The sequence below is a fragment of the Aplidium turbinatum genome, chromosome 1 (genome assembly GCF_918807975.1).
Source record: "Aplidium turbinatum chromosome 1, kaAplTurb1.1, whole genome shotgun sequence".
NCBI classification, from domain to species: Eukaryota; Metazoa; Chordata; class Ascidiacea; order Aplousobranchia; family Polyclinidae; genus Aplidium; species Aplidium turbinatum.
The window spans coordinates 18830542-18849117 of NC_137472.1; the positions used below are offsets into that span (position 1 = coordinate 18830542).

General features: G+C 39.0%; 2 protein-coding genes across 2 annotated transcripts in view; one reads left to right on the forward strand and one right to left on the reverse strand.

Moving 5' to 3' along the window:
- The first annotated feature begins 3117 nt into the window (after positions 1-3117).
- The window catches only part of LOC145786617 (uncharacterized), a 40690-nt gene continuing 25231 nt past the window's right edge, over positions 3118-18576 (forward strand). The window contains exons 1-2 of the mRNA XM_082598345.1: positions 3118-4811; positions 5372-5526. Of these exons, the coding sequence (XP_082454471.1) occupies positions 3140-4549 (1410 nt within the window). The 5' untranslated portion in view covers positions 3118-3139 and the 3' untranslated portion in view covers positions 4550-4811; positions 5372-5526. The remainder of the gene's footprint in view (positions 4812-5371; positions 5527-18576) is intronic.
- Positions 15700-16092, reverse strand: LOC145786706 (uncharacterized). The gene has a single exon (XM_082598463.1). The coding sequence runs from the start codon at positions 16090-16092 to the stop codon at positions 15700-15702; it is 393 nt and encodes a 130-aa protein (XP_082454589.1).

Consider the following 18576-nt stretch of genomic DNA (forward strand, 5'->3'; position numbering starts at 1 on the left):
TGCCACCTGTGCTAAAAATTCGTTCGCTTTCGATCGACGATAGTGGTGACGAAAGCAATTTATTTGCAATTTTTAACAATGATGGATTTATGTAGCCAGTGCGGGGATGACGAAATAAATTAAGATTTCCTTTCCGTTACATAACTTAAAGCAGGTGATTGATACAGGAGAAAATAATCGCACAAGAACATAATAAATTGACGTCTACAATGTTTAAAAACAATGACAACTTCTAACTGCACACGATGTCATTTCTCTTTTTGCTGCGTTAAAAATGTCTGCATTAAGGTATATTCTACAGATCAAAGAAAACTCCCTAATTTTGCCGACTAGAGCTGGGACAGCATTTGGCTGTAACATAGTCCGTTTCATGGGTTGAACAAATAATCGAGTGATTATTGCGCAAACGAGGTAATCTTTTTTCACGTGTTTACTAAGTGACAAGATTAATTCACTGCAATTCAGCGTCTGAAAAGATATAACTTGCAACTTCACACGTTGTTTTCCATTGACGCCCTTTGTTTTTTTCTAAAGCGTTTTGAATTTTTCAGACAGTTGCTCTCATTTTCTTAGCAGTTTATACTCCCTCGCTTTTTCTCTTCTGTTCTCCTCGCGTTCTCCTTTTCTCCTCGCATACTGCAAGCTAATAACTATTACGTAATAATCTATTTCTCCTTTAACTTCTAACCGTTGTGTAATCATTCAACTTTTATATTTTATCTGGTCTGATTTTCTCTTTGAACGTTTTTCGTCATTTCAAAGAAAGAAAGTATTTTGATCTCGTGCCTACTAAACAAGAGTTTACAAAATGGCGGACAATCGTCATAATTCAGACTACCGCTCTCCGAATGCTAGTTGAGGCTGATGCGGTTGTTCAAAGAAGCCGTTCTTTGATCGGTATTTCCACGCGCTCGCGCTACTTTTGATTAGGAAACTTTGATAAAGAATCGAAAAGAATCGGCATTTTTTTCCGATGCCGATTCTCCAAAAATTGCCGATACCTGCCGATGCCGATTAATCGGCACATCCTTATCGTGAATAGTAAGGGAGGTGAAATCGCACAATATGTTTCATTTTCTCAAAGTTTCGAGGTCTTGCAAAAAAAATTTCAAAATCTAAAATGGGTCGAAAGAAGAAGCAAATGGAAGAAAAACCTCGTGCCTTGACTTTGTGAGAGAAGAGAGATTCTTTGATTGCTGTAGCCAGAGATATTGGGGTCTCAAGAGAGGCAATTTATCAATTAAAAAGGTGAAATATTCACTCATTGCAAAGATTTTGGTGATACATTGCCTCTCTGGAGACCCCAATATCTCTGGCTACAGCAATTATAGAATCTCCCTTCTCTCACAAAGTCAAGGCATGAGGTTTTTCTTCCATTTGCTTCTTCTTTCAACCCATTTTAGTTTTTGAAAATTTTTTTGCAGGACCTCGAAACTTTGAGAAAACGAAAAATTTTGTGCGATTTCAGCCCCCTTACTATTCACAAAGCTGGAAAGCAACACTACGCACGCAGAGCAATGGCTTTACGGCGAAGTGTTGCCAGAGAGTGGGTAATGATGTAACTATAAGCGTTTTTATGACGCAATGCTTTTGGCGGGAACAGTAAGCCAAGAACTTCTGCAGATTTTACATTAAAGTTTTTTTTGCCGACTCAATGTAAAGATTTTTTTTGCCGGCACTGTACATCAGATTGAATTTGGTTTGGGATTTCAGGTTTTGATTCAAATAAACGATTGATACGTTTAAACAGTATACTATTAACCGATTTCGTCTGTATTCAATACTGGAGCTGGAGCTGATAAATATTTTGTAGCTCCAGCTCCGGCTCCACATGAAATGTTTAAAAAGGCTCCGGCTCCAGAGAAAATGCTTGGCTCCAACGCTCCAGGCTCCAGCTCCGGCTCCCCAGCCCTGATGTCATATTCATATTCCATTACGCTGACCCGGAACTGAGGTTTGATTGTGACGTAACGAAAGTAAGACCATTCGGAGAAAAGATCACACATGGCTTTCTCTCACCAGGAATTGCCTGCGTGTGTCAGTTGCCGTAGCAACAATGCAGTAAGTACCGAAAATGGTTTGCAGATGCTGATTTTTGTTTCTAACCGCGACGATATTTAATATGTAAATGGAGGATATGTAGTATGTACGACATGTCCTTTTAGAATTTAGAAGAGAGGAGTGCGGTAAATGCGCGCATCTGATTTAGCGTTGCAAGTACAGACACACTTGTCAGCGCAATTTCGATTACCACGAAAAGCTAGGTCATGCTGATTCTAATTGTCTTGGCTTTCTGCTCTAGACAGGTTTTCAACGTGTGACGTTCCAAGAAAGAAAGAGAGAGATATGAGTTCAGCGGTTTTACAGCGTATTGGCTTGATATCAAATCGTGCCCAAACGCCTTTTTGCAACGCAGCGTTATTGCGGAATTGCTTTGTTCTGTCGGATACGTAGCGAGAGACATAGCGTAAAACAAGAAGTTGCGCTGCAGTTAGTTGGATAATTCAGCGGTTAACAAAAACGGAAATAATTGTAATGAACACTTCATAAGTGTCATGAAAACAGGGTGGGCGAAACATATATTGCCCACCCTCGTTTCATGGCAGGGTGGGCGCCGCCCACCTGGCCCACCCTATTTCGACGCCTATGCTTGTACATAGTTTTGTGCCGCGCAACAAAATTAAACAATTTATTCACTGATGATTTTAATTGATGGATGGCTTGTAAGTTGAATTTAGTGTTGTTAGATGCTAAAATCATGTTTGTATGTAAATAGGCTGAATTATAATCACTTCATTATTTTCAAGTTTTATCTCAAGACCAGTCCAATTTGAGGGATCCCATTGCATCTTTAGACATTAAACAAATTTAAAAAATAATACTTTCGCTTTTATAGCACCCAAACTGGTACAGTATATAATAACTATAATATATTATATATTTCATTTTATGACAAAACTAACTTTTTTATTTACTCAGTTATTTGAAGTAGTCTGCTGTGTTACATTTTTAGGGTATTAAGTTTCAGTATAGCAGTTAATAACATTCATGTAAAGTACCTTGGTACTGCATGCCACTTAAAATGTTGGTCATACCATACAAACGAGGCAAGCATGATTTAGCAGTTGATTGGACAGCCATGTTGGAACATGGCTGCAAATTAAAGCATAAAGAGAGAAGAAAGTTATTCAAAAAAATCAAACGCTCTTGCAAAAGAAGAAAATCAGCTGCTGCAGTTCATGGAGATAATCACGAATCTAGTTCATCTTCTGATGAGGAAGCACAGTCTTGTGTCAGCTTTTATGATATCCTGGCTGCATTAAGAAATGCCAGAAAACTGATTTTGCCCATTAATAACCCTGCATTTTCCAATGCAACCATTGCAGACATCAATAGTGATAAACTGTCTGCAGATCAATCTGAAAAGCTCATCAATTTAGATCTTATTACTAAAAATGAAGAAGTTGCTAATGGAAAAACTGATGTCGTGACTGAAAGTGTTATAACAATGTCTTCAGAAGTAGATGATGCTCCTGATCATATGGAAAATGAACTCACTGTAGAGGATCATGATTCCAATAATGTGGCCAAAGACATGGGAATTGCAAAGTTATTAGAAGATTTAGATTCTGAAGTAAAAGAGTGGCACAATCCATTTCTTCCTGACACAGTCGAAAGACCCAAACAAAATCTTAACAGTCATCATTCGTCTGATATTTCCCATGTACCAGCGCAAAGTAACAACCCTTCAAAACCAGTTTGTCAGTTTTATGAAAAAGTTGGATCTTGCAGATTTGGTGATAATTGCTCAAGGTACCACAAGCAAGTTGTGTCAAGCGATGTACTTTTGCTTCATGGAATGTTTACCACATTTGCATTTGATATGTTGCGCCGGGCACACAAAAATGGTAATGCAGATGATGTGAACCTCGAACATTCTGATGCTGACTTGTTTGACGAATTTATTGAATTCTTTGATGATGTTTTGCCTGAGCTAGAGTCTTATGGAAAAGTGACGCAATTTAAAGTCTGTTGCAATAGAAGTCATCACTTGTTGGGTAATGTTTATGTTCAATATCAAAATGAAAAAGAGGCAAAGCATACTGCTGAGGTACTCAATGGAAGATTTTATGGAGGAAAGCGTCTCCATGCTCAATTTGTTTCAATAAAAAGTTGGAAAAATGCAATATGTGGCTTGCACTACAATAATCGCACTTGTCCACGTGGAAATCAGTGCAATTTTCTTCATGTATTTAAACATCCATCCAAACGATTTTATCGAGCAGATACTGAAATGGAGCTTCAACGTAGTTCTAAACACAGAGACCATCAAAATGTTTACAGAAAAAGTTATCATAAAAAGTACAGGAGACGTGACTACAGTCCAAAAAGAAGTCCCTGCAAACGAAGGTCTAACCAGCGTTCTTCCTCACGAGAATATGATTCTTCAACTTTAAAACGTCATAAAAAAGAATCTAAAAAGCATAAGAAGCAGAAGAAAGAAATTCACAAAAAAGATCACAAACACAAAAAGAATAAAAAGTCATAGTATGACATGCTATTAAACTTTTATTATTTTTGATCAAGAGTGTATAACACTGGAACAGTGCATTTGGTTTAGCTTGAACACATTTTAGAACTTGGCTTATTTTTGTACAGTTTTGGATAAACAAGAATTTTGCATAAAACACCTTGGAGAACTTGTACTGTACCGGTATCGCTGATAGGCAGAAGTCATCACTTTTAGGAATAATATGCCATTTAATGCAAGCTTTGAAAATGCAAGGTTTTTGCAGAAATTAATTTTGAAAGTAAGTGTGCGTTATTTTGAGTTTATTCATGGAGAAAAATTGTGGGCTATTCTGTTTCTACTTTCTGTCTGATTGCAATTTCAGTTAACTTAACTTAAGTTTGAAACATCAAGCTTATCAGTTTATCAAGTAAGGTTACAAAACAGTAGGTGCTCTGTTGAGTAAATTGATTGTCAATGTTTCAAAAAGCATTTACTGTGCTGGTATGATCAGGCTAGTTTTCATCAATGCACATCCAGTATCAAACCGTTGTGCAACAAAATGTATTATCAACCATTAGTCACTGCATGTGTTAAATTACCAGATGTATCTCAATACATTTTTTTATGGGGAAATAACTTTCACAATTTTTTTGATTAAAAGCATACCTTTTAATTGTTATACAATCTTTCAGTTTGTGTGGTTTTTATAAGATACTGTTTAGTTGACTAGTGATTTAGGCCTTGGGCAGAAAAGTAAAAAGGCTAATTGCCATATCCACCTTCACACATGGCGTTAAATATACTGAATGTTTCACTGCAGATAATATAATGTACTCTGACATTTTGTTGCATGTTTAGGTAATGTCAAAACCAAGGTATCCCATTCCTGATGAAAAGCACGGCTACTACATAGCAATTGGTCAAACAAAGCGGAAAACAATGAAGTAAATAAAATATCAATTCATGGAGAAACTTCAACATATCCCAACACAACACATTTCATCAATAAAGTGGTAAATGTAAACAATAAGGGTGATGCTCTAACTTGTCATATAATCGTTTCTAGCACTAGTTGCAACGTTCATCTGATGAAATGGAAAGTAAAATTAACAACAAACAAGATGGTTTATTGCTTCACTGACGTTTCGCGCACCATGACAATGCGCATCCTCAAAGCGAATAACATACAAAGTAAAATTTCACAAGGTTATATACTGCAGTGCGATTGAAGGCAAGAAAAAATAAAACACGCAATATTTTAAAAATTGGCCAATGATGTGTGAGCCGTTACTTTCCACGTTAAATTACGTAAAAACTTCCAACAATAAACATAAAAATTCGAAGCAGTGACGACCAACAGAAAAAAATGCAATTGAATCTTTTGATGCATCTTTGTCTTTTTCTTCCTTTTCTATTGCTCATTAAACAATCTCTGTATGCTTTCATCATCATCATCATAATCCATCGTCGGTTTGTTCCCCACTAGTGGGGGTGGCCGATTGTTTCCGCGCAGCAATTGTCTTAATCCCTTTTCTCCATTTCACCCTGTCCCTTGCATCTTCTTCCTTCAGTCCGACTTTTTTAAACTCATCCTTCACTTGTTGTTTCCACGTTCTTCTTGGACGACCGCGTTTCCTCTTCCCATCCACCTTTAGATCTAGTGCCTTTCTAAGAAAACTTCCTTCCTCCTTCCTTATCACATGTCCATACCATCTTACTCCATTAGCCCTTGCCAGTTGGTCTATGGTCTCTCTCATCTCTAGCATATCCAACAATTCTTCAGTCCTTTTTTCCCTTCTCGTTTTCACCCCACACATTGCTCTCACCATTGACCTTTCCGTTCTTCTCAGGATTGCCAGTTCACTCTCTCTCAATACCCATGTCTCGCTACCATATAGCATTGCAGGCCGCACACAGCTCCGATATACTTTTCCTTTCATCCTTAGTGAAAATTTTCTGCCATACAACATTTCCCCACATTCCCTGAACTTTGCCCAGCCCAATCTTGCCCTTGTTGTCACCGCTGCTTCACATCCACCACTTCCATTTATCCGATCACCCAGATAACAGAAGTCTGTCACTGTTTCGATGCCATGGCAGAACTCATCATCATGGCCTTCCACTTCATTCCTTCCTTTACTGCATTTCCCACAAACAAAACACTTCGCCAATCTTGTTGCGGCTCTCTTGACATTAGCACATCTTGCATGTACCCACTTTCCACATTCCTTGCATTGCATTGAATTTCTCATCACTCTCTTCATTTCTGTTAATATCTCTCCATGTTTGGCTTGCACTCGTGTACGTTTTCTTTTGCTGTTTGCAGTGGCAAGAACGATTTCTGAATTTGGTGATGGTGCATTGGTGCGATGACTGACGTTATCGCTTTATGCAAATGTGTAAGAGTTTCATTGGACTGTTGCTGCCCACCATCTTTTTCCACAGTAACCAACTTCTTCATAGGTTTTGAAGGGTCGATGGGATACAATCCACAGCCCACATGATCGCCTATACAATGTATATAAATACCATAGGGAATTCTTGTTTTCTTTGATATGGCACACACAGTACACACTCTCCCCATCCTGAACTCTCTTGATTGCCTGTTGAAGCTGGTCATGATTGTATTCGCATTTTGTCTTTCTCTTATAGTTTTGTGGCATATTTTTAAAATCAGAATAGTCTTGTCTATTAACTCCTTATTAAAAAACCTGAAATATGATATATGCTTATTTATTTATATACATGGTTGCAGTAAGTGCTCTAACTTATGTAATAATATAATATACGGGTCTGCTACTATTCGGTGAGTCCGATTCTGTGAGTTCCTAACCTCTAACCCCTAACCCTACCCCCTATCCTTAAAGCGGCAATGATAATTAGGCTACGGTACCCAATAATTTAAAAAAAAAATTGAAAAAATCCCCCATTAAGGGATCGGACTCACCGAAACGGGCCATTCAGATAATATACATACACCACACCTACAACACAACAAATTTCCAGTTTATATTTGAACACACATTACACCGCCAGTAAGTCTTCGGATATATAATTACAGGCAAAATCACTGGACCATGTAAACGCAAATAACAACTTATGCAATAAACATCAATAAATGAATGGTAGAAAAACAGTATATACAAATGATTCATGACACAAGTAACTGTAAACACTATTATGGCTTTCTACAGATGCACTATAAGTACATATCCATTTTACCCCGCATCAAAAATTCCATGTGTCCAAAATACCCCATATTTAATTTTCTTAAAAAGTATAAAATAATTTGTTTAAATTATTTTTACTCCTCTGATATCTCAAAGTATTGTTCCAAGATATACTCATGCAAAAAAACACACCTTTTATAGTCAATTGGGGTAATGCGCAGCCATTTTAAACAAACTTTGCTCTCATTTGGTCAAATTACACCTTAGACAAGCCAGTTTTAACTTTTTAAGTGCCTTGCTACTTGTAGATCAATTGTACTAAGAAGTAGGTCAAGTGCGCCTTTCGTTTGTTCTCAAGCGAATTTTCGGCATTGCTTGCGCAATAATCGCGTAATTACGAATGTGCACTGCTCGTTACGCTAAAGCGCACCGCGCAATCGAATGCGCAGTTAGCCTGCATTATAATAGCTTCGTGCCCTTGCAGTGTACCACCAGGCAAAATCGGGGAAGAGAAACTTATCAGTGTTATAAATCTTTGAGTGCACTACCGTATAAGCTTTTTAATTCACCAAAAATTTACGCTGAATTACCACACCAAGTAACAATGACAAATGAGGTTTAATTGGCATCAAAATTAAATACAACATTATCAGGTCGAAAATTCTTTTTGGAAACTGGCGAAAATTTGGTCACGGTCTTGAGATTTCACGATCGCGAAAGTGTTGTTTATTTCCATGAAGTTTTTCACCTTCCATCTGTCACCACGAAGAACATCCACTTCTGCTTTTGCAATGACATTGCAAGCCGGGAAAATGTCAATGTCACGTTCTAAATGCTTGGGTATGCTTTCAAAGACGCCTTTTACCCCACTGCGTGGTTTCAGACAACAATCGATCTCTAGACTCGAAACAGGACCGTCCTCTTCCGCTAGAAATCGACGCAGTGCCCGTCCAATGTATAGAATGGGCTTTTTTTCAGATATATAGACGCATCCAAACCAACGCATCTTTATCTCATCCTCTTCGACTGGAGGAGATATTGAACGCCAAAATGACTTTAAGCAGACTTGGGTGTCATCAGATGCATCCGCCACAACTTCTTTTTTGTGTACTTCGGCTTCTTTATCAACTTCTTCAAATAAACTAGTGCAGACACGCCTGGGTTTTTTTGCCTGGTTTTCCTGCCTCTCAATTTCCTGAGAATATGCTTTTTCGGTGATGACTCGTGCCCTTAGGTTCACCTTTCTTCGTTTTTTTGGGGTTCGATCTTGGGGCCCTTTAATTTTGTCCAGAAGAATCTCTTCAAAGCTCGTCTGTGCTGATTTTGGTGTTGATGTCTGCAAAGATGAAACTTTGAATCTGCTCCACGCAGGCCTCCATTCGTAGCCCAGACCAGGGTCGCCTGGTGGTTTTTCACCTATAAAAAAAATTGATTATTTCTAGGCACATTTCCATTTTACAAGTAAGGGTATCCTGTGATTAATATTTTCTGGTGTTAATAAAAATAGTTGTAATATTATTTTATTGAACAGAGATAGGTATTACGTCGATATTTATTTACCTAATTCAATGCAATTAGCACAGCTGCATTTTCCAGTTATAGACGAAGCGCTTGGCTGCGCTTCCAATGCTTCAGCAGGGATAGGCGATGGCATGGCATTTGTAAGCTTTTTTGGAGTAGCTTTAGCAAGCGCCAGCTCCCACATTATTTCTTCAGGTTTGTTTACAGCAATCCAATTTTGGTACCTTTTCAGTAGCCGCTTGTCTATTCTCTCCAGCGGGTATCGTGATCGGTCAACAGGATAAATACCTGTTGAGTCGAAGCCGCTGACAACATTTTCGTTTGAAAGGCAATCACACCAAATGGAACATAATTTGTTGACAAAGGTTGACTTTCCCATTGACTTTCCATCCCCCAACATTTCAGCCCATGCTGATAAAACCTCGTTCCACTATCTCTTCAATGGAGAGAAACAGCTCACATCCAATGGCTGGAGCACATCAGTTGCATGGGGCGGCAATTTCAGCAGTGTTATATCTTCGTCGATAGCTTTTCTGATAACTTGCAGAGACACGTGGCTTAGATGACCGTCCATAATCAGCAGCAAGGGTCTTTTCGTAACAGACTTTGCAAATTGCTCTAGCCATTGGAGAAAAATTTCAGTTTCCATCCACCCATTCGCACTGACACTATACAGTGTCCCCGGAAGTGCTTGTGTGCCTTTCCACGTTGATTGCAAATTTTTCCCTTGGAAAATTACTAGGGGCGGCAGTAGGGTGCATCATCTGCCCTTTTTCGTTTAAATTTTGTTCTGCAGTTGTCAGAAGTGTTCCTTTTGTCAAAGTAAACACACCTGTAAAGTTTTATGCAAAATGATTTGGATCTAGGGGTACCACATGCGCGAATGAATTTTTGACATATAGACGTCGAGCGAAAAATGCGAAAAGCCTAGTTTCAGATGGCATGTCTGTGGTACACATATGTACCGTTAGTCCAAAAGCGTTAAATCATTCATTTTAGGTTTTTTCTCTCTAAACTGCACACCTTTTAATCATTTTATTGCAAAAAAAAAAATTGCTGAACTTTATCTAAACTTTAACATTCACTATTTTGGTCACAAAACACCAATAGATGCACATTGTTTGGCCAAATTTGCAAAATTCTGTATTTTTTGAATTGAAATAACACAGTTAGAAAAGGCACAGTTTCCTGTTCAACTAAATATGCAGTAGCCTATCCATTGAACATTGTTGTTCATTTCCTTCTTCTGTAAATTCGGACACTGCCGATAGCTGCCTTCTCCTTCAACAGTCTGGAATCTCTGTTCAGACTTTGCCGATGAAAGATAGTCTCACTACTCTCAGCTGCCTTACAACTGTGCAGCAAGCTGCGTATGAAGGACAGCTGTCCCACTGAAGAACATCTTCGTCCATGAAACTTGTACAATGGCCAAGCTTTTGTGCTGCAAAAAGGAGCCTGGAATCTTGATTGATTAGATCAGCCAACTTGGTGGCTGGCAACACTGGAATCAACCTTGGTTTTCCAAAACCTTCTCCAAATCTTTTTAATGGCTGTCTGAAACTTTTCCTTTTCTTTAGTATTTCTCTTGCCATTGCTGCTTTCTCAGCTGGCAGTGTCTTGGTGTTGATAAGGACAAAGGGAGCAAGTTCCCCATACAAGTACCATGTGTGTAGCATGAAACACTTGAGCGCTACCTGTCTTCTTCTTTGCATTGGTGTAAGACCTCAATAAAGCGCAAGTCGTTTGTTGGTGCATTGACTTGGCACGGTGCTAAAAACCAGTACCAGCCATAGCACGACAAGATAAATTTGACAAGACGTTTAAACTTTGCAATTTGAATGTAATAGGCTACACCATTTGCACGTCATGAACCTGTAGGCTATGTCTGGTAGAAAGCAAAGGGATTAGTGTTCAACCATGTTGGAGTCGGTGTTTTTGTAATAGCAAAGTACTGAATGCACAGTTGCTTGGGCGTGTGTCCAGTGAAAGCCCTAGATTTCATTTTGCACATGAAAGGAATAATTCTCTGAAAAGTCCATTGCAATCAAAACTTTACCTTCTTGCAAATTTTCTTTTCTGGACTTGCAATAATTTGATTGTGCTTTGGACACATAACTATGTGGAAGAAGTTAGACTAGCTTCTCAATCAAGGTTGAAACACTTGTGATCATCGTAACAATTTCTGCCCTATCAACTGTCGTCCACTGTTTAAAAGTGATGTCTTCATCATGATCCTCAAACAGCGAGTTAAGGTGGCTTCTCAAAACTTCTAAAGATGGACATTGGTTACACTTGCAAAACATGCATTCTCTTGAGGTAATATCACAGACCATTAAAGAAAGCAATTTTTGTAAGATTCTGTCAAGTTTCCCGCCTCTTTCAGTAACTTTGGATTCTCATGAATTAGACAAACACAAACTGAATGGGTTCCGGAAGCTCCTGCCAAAACGCACAATTTTGGCCTTAATGTGCAAAATTTTGACAAACCAATCTTCATATCTGGTTGTCTCTTTTTAAACTCCTGATACAACTCATTTAGTGTCACCAAAACCAATCTTTTTTGTTGATAGCATTTTTTGCCCACAGACACTTTATCCTTGTGACCTGGAAGTAACCTACTAAATTCATCATCTTCATAGAACTTCAACACAGAATCAATAATCTCTTGAGGGAAAGCCCTTTGTTGACGTGGTTGAGGTGGAAGATTGGTTTTGGTGACACTAAATGAGTTGTATCAGCAGTTTAAAAAGAGACAACCAGATATGAAGATTAGTTTGTCAAAATTTTGCACATTAAGGCCAAAATTGTGCGTTTTGGTAGGAGCTTCCGGAACCCATTCAGTTTGTGTTTGTCTAATTCATGAGAATCCCAATTTAACGTTGTAACCGTTGTATAAGACATTGTAACCGGTCACGGAATTGGTTTTAACGTCTCCCCTCAGTCAGTTGTTTAAACTGTGCTACCCTACCCATCCTTCCTTCACTTTAAAAAATACATGGTGCACTTACTACAGCAAACTACCTCATTTCTACTCAAATATCCCACTTCATATTTGGAAACAAGAAAGCCAAGAAAATTACCTTTCATTTAAGCCAAGTTGCAGAAAAATCAAAGTAGAGCGTTTTTTGCTATAAGCGATCAAAGTTTCGTCATGCATGACTGATCACTAATGGTCATGTGTGAAACTAGCCACTTGGTGGCCTGTAGTGATATAAAAACAAACAAACAATATATCTTTTCAGAATTTCCTTACTTTGGATAACTCATATGCATTGGAATTTTCAAGTTACCATTTGAAACACCTTCATAATAGGTCAAATAAAATTTGCAGTTAATTTTTACGCGTGAGCGATCACGAAAAGGGCCAATTTTCAATTGCCGATATCTCAAAAAGTACTGGGCCGATTTTGGTAAAATTGGTATCACTTTTCTTAGAATTTCACGGAGATTCTACATATGAAATTTCATAAAAATCTACGACATATGGTTCCACAACTGTACCAGTAGCCATGGAATAACCCCAAAATAACAAAAAATGACATAATTTAATCCAATTGTGGTACCCCTAGACGTTAATGAATTCTTCTGAAAAGTTGCACATCTTCAACAATCATAAAAAGGAACTTTTAATCCACTGCAGAAAACCAAACAAAAAAATGAGGGGCAGATGATGCACCCTAGGCGGCAGTGCTTTCCCAGCTGCGTTGCAACAGGCTAGCACTGTCGTGTTTTGTTGACCTGCGCCCTTAGTGATGCGGTAGGCAGTTTTTCCTTTTGGGCCAACAACACTGCATCGACTTGGGTCATGGGGAAAAGAAGTTTCATCGCAGTTCCAGATCTTGTCTGCAATCAAACTCTTTTCTTCAACAACTTTTGAAAGCAGTTGATAAAAGTCAAAAATTACAAATGGATTTGCAGTAGCAGATTTTCAGGCTTGGCTAATCAGATTAGCCTTTTTCATCGAGAGTTTGTTACGTTTTAAAAAGTTCATAAGCCAATCTCTTCCTGGTCTGCCATTGGAAAAACAAGTTTTAAGGTTGTTTCTCTGAACATATTCCTGAACAACGTCAAGCAAGTCGCTTTGACGTGGACTATAGCCGTTTTCACACAAAACTGCAAGACAATCTGCCAAACTTTTCTCTATTTTCGAACTCAGCTCGGGCCGCCTTCCTTTTTCAAGCTTAGGAAAGTCCTGCAATCTATTTTTGCATAGTCGAATTGTGCTCTCAGGAATACCATATGCCTCTGCCGCTCCGCGAATACTTCGGTCTCCTGCAAGAACATCGTTCAAGGCCATGACCATTTCTTCCTCCGTCCAGCTCATTGTTCAGGTATCGGTAACAAAGGATGACTCGTAAAAACAATTTGTTGCTCACGGTCTTTCTGTAAGACCTTGGCTACTAACATGAAATAATTGCGCTTAGAATTACATTATAAGCACGTTCAAATTAAAAGAATCTATGATCAATAAAAATCAAAGCAATCTACAAAACGGCAAACAAATCCACAGATTGATGTTACGTCAGAAGAACCGAATTATTAAATATTTTCTCGAAGATGTGCTCTGTTGATCAATAATTAAAAAACAATAATGAAATAGCAACATATACTCACCGAAATTTTGTGGGGCGATCCTTAAAACTACTAAATCGATTCTTGACAGAACTGGTACGCTCATGTACTGTAGTTAACTAATGTAACATTAAAATTATGAATTTCGCCAAGAACAGAAGTCATTTATAGTGTGAAAAGAGAAGAGAAATGAATCGAATGATAGCGTCATATTCAAAAAGGTACAAGCTGCCTTTGCCGGCGCAAACTTCTAACTACGTTGATTCAACGTCAAGAAACACAGAGTCCACAAAATGTAAGATTTTGCTGACGCACAAATAAACGACTAAACGAAGCGGCGTTCACAAATAACAACACACCTTGGGCATTACGTAGCTGGTTTAGCTACAAAACAACTCAGTCAGTTGAGGTCAGTTTCCTAAAAAACGCTGTTTATGGCACAAATTATCAACAGGGGTTATCAATCAGTGGAGACATTCTCTTTAAATTCTTGAAACAAAGGAAATAATTTTTTTCCTTGCTATGACTTTAACTTGCTTAGACATCGACTTCCGATTTTGAATCTAGAAAACAATGATGTAATAAGGGTGCGAACAGTGATTGTAACACAAACAAAGTGATATTGTAGGAAGATTTGGATAGCCTGGGAAATATGAAGTTATACCTTCCGTAGTTTATCTTAACGCTGAATATGATACTTAACGCTGAATACCGTAGGTTTGTGCCATTTCAATCGAAAAGTTACTGCAAGGCTTTTCAATAAATAAGCGTCCCGCATTTCCATCATTCATTCGTTTCCAAATCAATACCTTACCCTAAAATAAAACAATGTTAGAGGTATTTTTGCTGTTGGTTTGGAGAGTAGGCCTACTTTGTATCGTAGGTTTATAGTACTACTAGTAGTAGTGTTTCATTTCAGTTGATGCACTTCTGACTAGTAAATCTTTAAATATGTATTTCAAATATTTTTGGTTTGCAATCATGAATAATTTTAAACAGTTTTTTTAAAGCAAATCTGAAAAGATACTTTTACATGGGGATGACGCTCGAAAAAATCGAATATCCTGTTTCAATAGTGCTCAGTCTACATCAGTGGTTCTCAAACTTAAAAAAAAAAATTACTCAACAGTCTCCTTTCAACTGTTTAAATGGCTAACGGTCCCTTAAAAATCAACACAAGTAAACACAAAACAGCATGTTAGTTTTTATTGTATCAATGTGACGAGTGTATCACTGTACCTGCTTCTTTGCTGCTTTCAACTTGGCTATGTTTGGTTTCGTTTTGGACAATGCAACCCTAATATTGTGAATCATATTCAACCGGTTTTGAGCTTTTAGCTTGATGGCAAGTAGTGCTGAAAAAGCAGATTTACACTCATATGTTGTTGGGAATGGAATTAGTACTTTCAAGGCCATCTTCGAAATGTCAGGGTAGGTTTGTGCCATTTCAATCAAAAAGTCACTGCAAGGCTTTTCAATATATAAGCGTCCCGCATTTCCATCATTCATTCGTTTCCAAATCAATACTATTCTTGAAGTAAATCACTGGGTACTGGACGCCTGGACGGGCGTGACCATTCTCCTCTTATTCCTAAATCTTTCTTTTGTAATGCTCAAACACATCGTTATTTTTTAGAAATCTTTGTCATAGCTGGCCAAGCCTTCTTTCAGCAAGTGATCTATTCTATGGCAGTTTAACTCGACCGTCTTTCCAAGGCAAGACAATCTCTTAGCATCCATCCATCTTGAGCACAGAACCTTTCATTATCGCTAAAGCTTTATTGTCTTCAACTGACCGTTGTCTTCTTCAATTTCGGGTCACTGGGGGAAAGTTGAATACAGTTCAGTTGTTCTGGCCAATTATACTCTGGCATAAGGAAAAACCGTGGCCCTTTAAACCACAAGTCAGCAACATTTGCTTTGTCAGGCATTAAGCGACGCGACGTCAGGATTTTCCCCAGTAGAAACATGGCGCCACTGACGAGGTACGGTTTGCGAATGTATCTGTTGCAGCCAGGCTTGAAAGCGGGTAGAAACATTATTAATGTACTGAAGTACAATCATCGCGTCTGTCCACAAAACTACGCTATCAAAATTGAAGTCCATTTCGTGACAAATGAACAAACACAACTTTACGGCGATGGTGGCGGCGGTTAATTCTAGGCGCAGGATGGGTACCGGCTTGAGAGGGGCGACACGTGACTTTTCCATACAAAACATGTTGTCAATGTGATCGTTGGCATATACAACGCGAATGTAGCAATGCGACACCGTAGCCAATGAAGCTGACATCACTAAATACGTGCAATCCAACATGGCTGATTAGTGACTACCTGCTCCTGACTTTGAGGCATCGATTAATGGAAATACCACCAAGATGAGGAAGTCCATTCAGTCAAGCCTCCCACGTCTGTCTTAGCGACTCGTCGAGTGGATCATCCCATGCCGTTCCGCTCTGACACGCTTCCTGCAAAAGCTTACAAGCTGGCAGGATAAAGGGCTGCACATATCCCAGGACATCATACACATGACTATTGACTAACCATAGACAGCAGACCTCTTCTAGTAAAGTGTTTTTGTTCAATGTTTACTTTTACTGAAAAACAATCCGACGAGATGTTTCAATGGACACCCAAGGCCTGCTCCGCCGGTAAGTCATGCAGACTCAGGTCCAACACCGACGACGCTCGATCTGCTTTTAGTCCCACAAGACGCTTCTCTGCCACAGATCGACTGTTGGGCAGTGTCACACACTCCTTTCATGGCAGCTCCATCTCGTAGTGACCTACTCATTTCCGGATGGTCTCATCCATTACCTTAAGAGTCATCTTATCATTAATAGAGGGTGCGGCTATCTGTGGTTCATCCAAATCCTGAAAATCCCGATTTAGCTCATTAATTAATTGTTCACATGTGTCCTCAGCAGGTGAAGCTTTAACAAATAAGCAGGTTGAGCAAACATCACTTACCCTTGCATCCGACTCATAATCAGAACCAAAAACTGTCCAGCCTAAAGCAGTTTGCAATGCAAATGGTTGCCCAAACTGGCCACACCTTTGCTCAAACATACAAAATACTTCATGGGCATTAGCCCCAAGCAACAACGTTACATGCTTAGATTTCAGCTGCAGAACATTTTATATCTGCCAAATGAGGATAGTCCTTCAAAGAATTTGCATTGGGCATGTTTTCCTCCAAATGAGGTAATTCATCCAACACTCGACACAAAGGAATATTGAATGACTGCTTTTCACTCACACCTTGGACACACAAATTCTCAACACTCACACTGCACCTACTCACACCGTTTATACACTGGATCTTAATCTCATCCCTTTTCGGATGCAATTTTAATTTACGAACCAGGCTTGTGCTACACACTCGGTACACAGGCATGTTGAGCCTGTGTCCAGCATAGCATATGTGGTAACGAATGATTTTGAGCCTTCTTCCCACACTTTTACGGGGACAATATCATGCATGGCAGCACTCTTGCAACCTGAGTTTTTACGTGTCATGGCTACAACTTCCTTTTTTGACAAGTCGCCTTGCTTAGGTCTTAAATGGAGTAAGGAATTATGCCTTTTATCACAAATTTTGCATGACTATTTGAATGTACAGTCAGCTACGGTATGACCAGGTTTTAAGCAATTGAAACAGAGTTTGTTTTCTTTTACAAATCTATGACGGTGCTCTGCTGTTTCCTCCAGAAAGGAAGCACAAACCCGCAGCTGATGTGATCTACTGCAAAATTTACACAATATAGACGGGTTGCTTACCTAAACATTTTCATTTATATACAGCTAAAGTCTTAAACCTGTAATGCCGATCTTTGCCATCTCTGGTTTGAACGTCTGAGTCATTCCTCTTTTCCTTAAGATCGAAGATTTGCTGTGCCCATTCTGTTTGGGCATATGAGGCTGCATCTTGCACAATATCGATTAGGTTAGAGAAACATGGTCTCATGTTAGCCTTTTCTCTAGCGTGAGACAGAATTGAAAATGCTCTCGAACCTTTAATGGCAGTCGAGTTAAAATTTTATGCAATAATTCAGAGCCATTGAGCTCAGTTAAAATGCCTTTACTTTCAAATAAGCACCTACACTACAGTTATTCATTTTAATGGCAAGCTGGCTTAATTGTTCTGAATTACTCTCACGGATGGAAGGGCCCCTGGTAAGTTCATCTTTGGCCCTTTGCATTAAACGCATGTTACTACCATACTTACCATTTAAAAGGCTCCAAGCCTTACGATAACCATCACTCTTGTCCATATAAGATGAATAACTCTGTATTAGGTTAAATGCATTCCCTTCCAAATACATTTGAAGGTACATCAATCGGTGATGGTCATTTGGACAGTAGGGCTCTGCAAATGTAAAAACTCCTGCGTGAAAGAACTATAAAAGGAGATATCTCCATTAAAAAATTTTAACGTGAGTTTTGGTAAATGCATTGGTGGTGCATGCTGGTATGGAGGTGCTTGATGCAAATGTATTGGATATGCATGCTGCGAGTGAGGTAGCGATGCTCGAGGTGCATGCATTGGTGGCGTAAGCTGGGATAGCGATGCTTGGGGTTGCTGGTAGGGACGGGTCTGCTACTATTTGGTGAGTCCGATTCGGTGAGTTCCTAACCTCTAACCCCTAACCCTAAAACGGCAATGATAATTAGGCTACGGTACCTGATAATTAAAAAAAAAATTGAAAAAATCACCGAATAGCGATCGGACTCACCGAAACGGGCCATTTTGGGTAGGGCTGGGCTGCCATAGCATAATGCTGGCTAGGCAGCGTAGGCA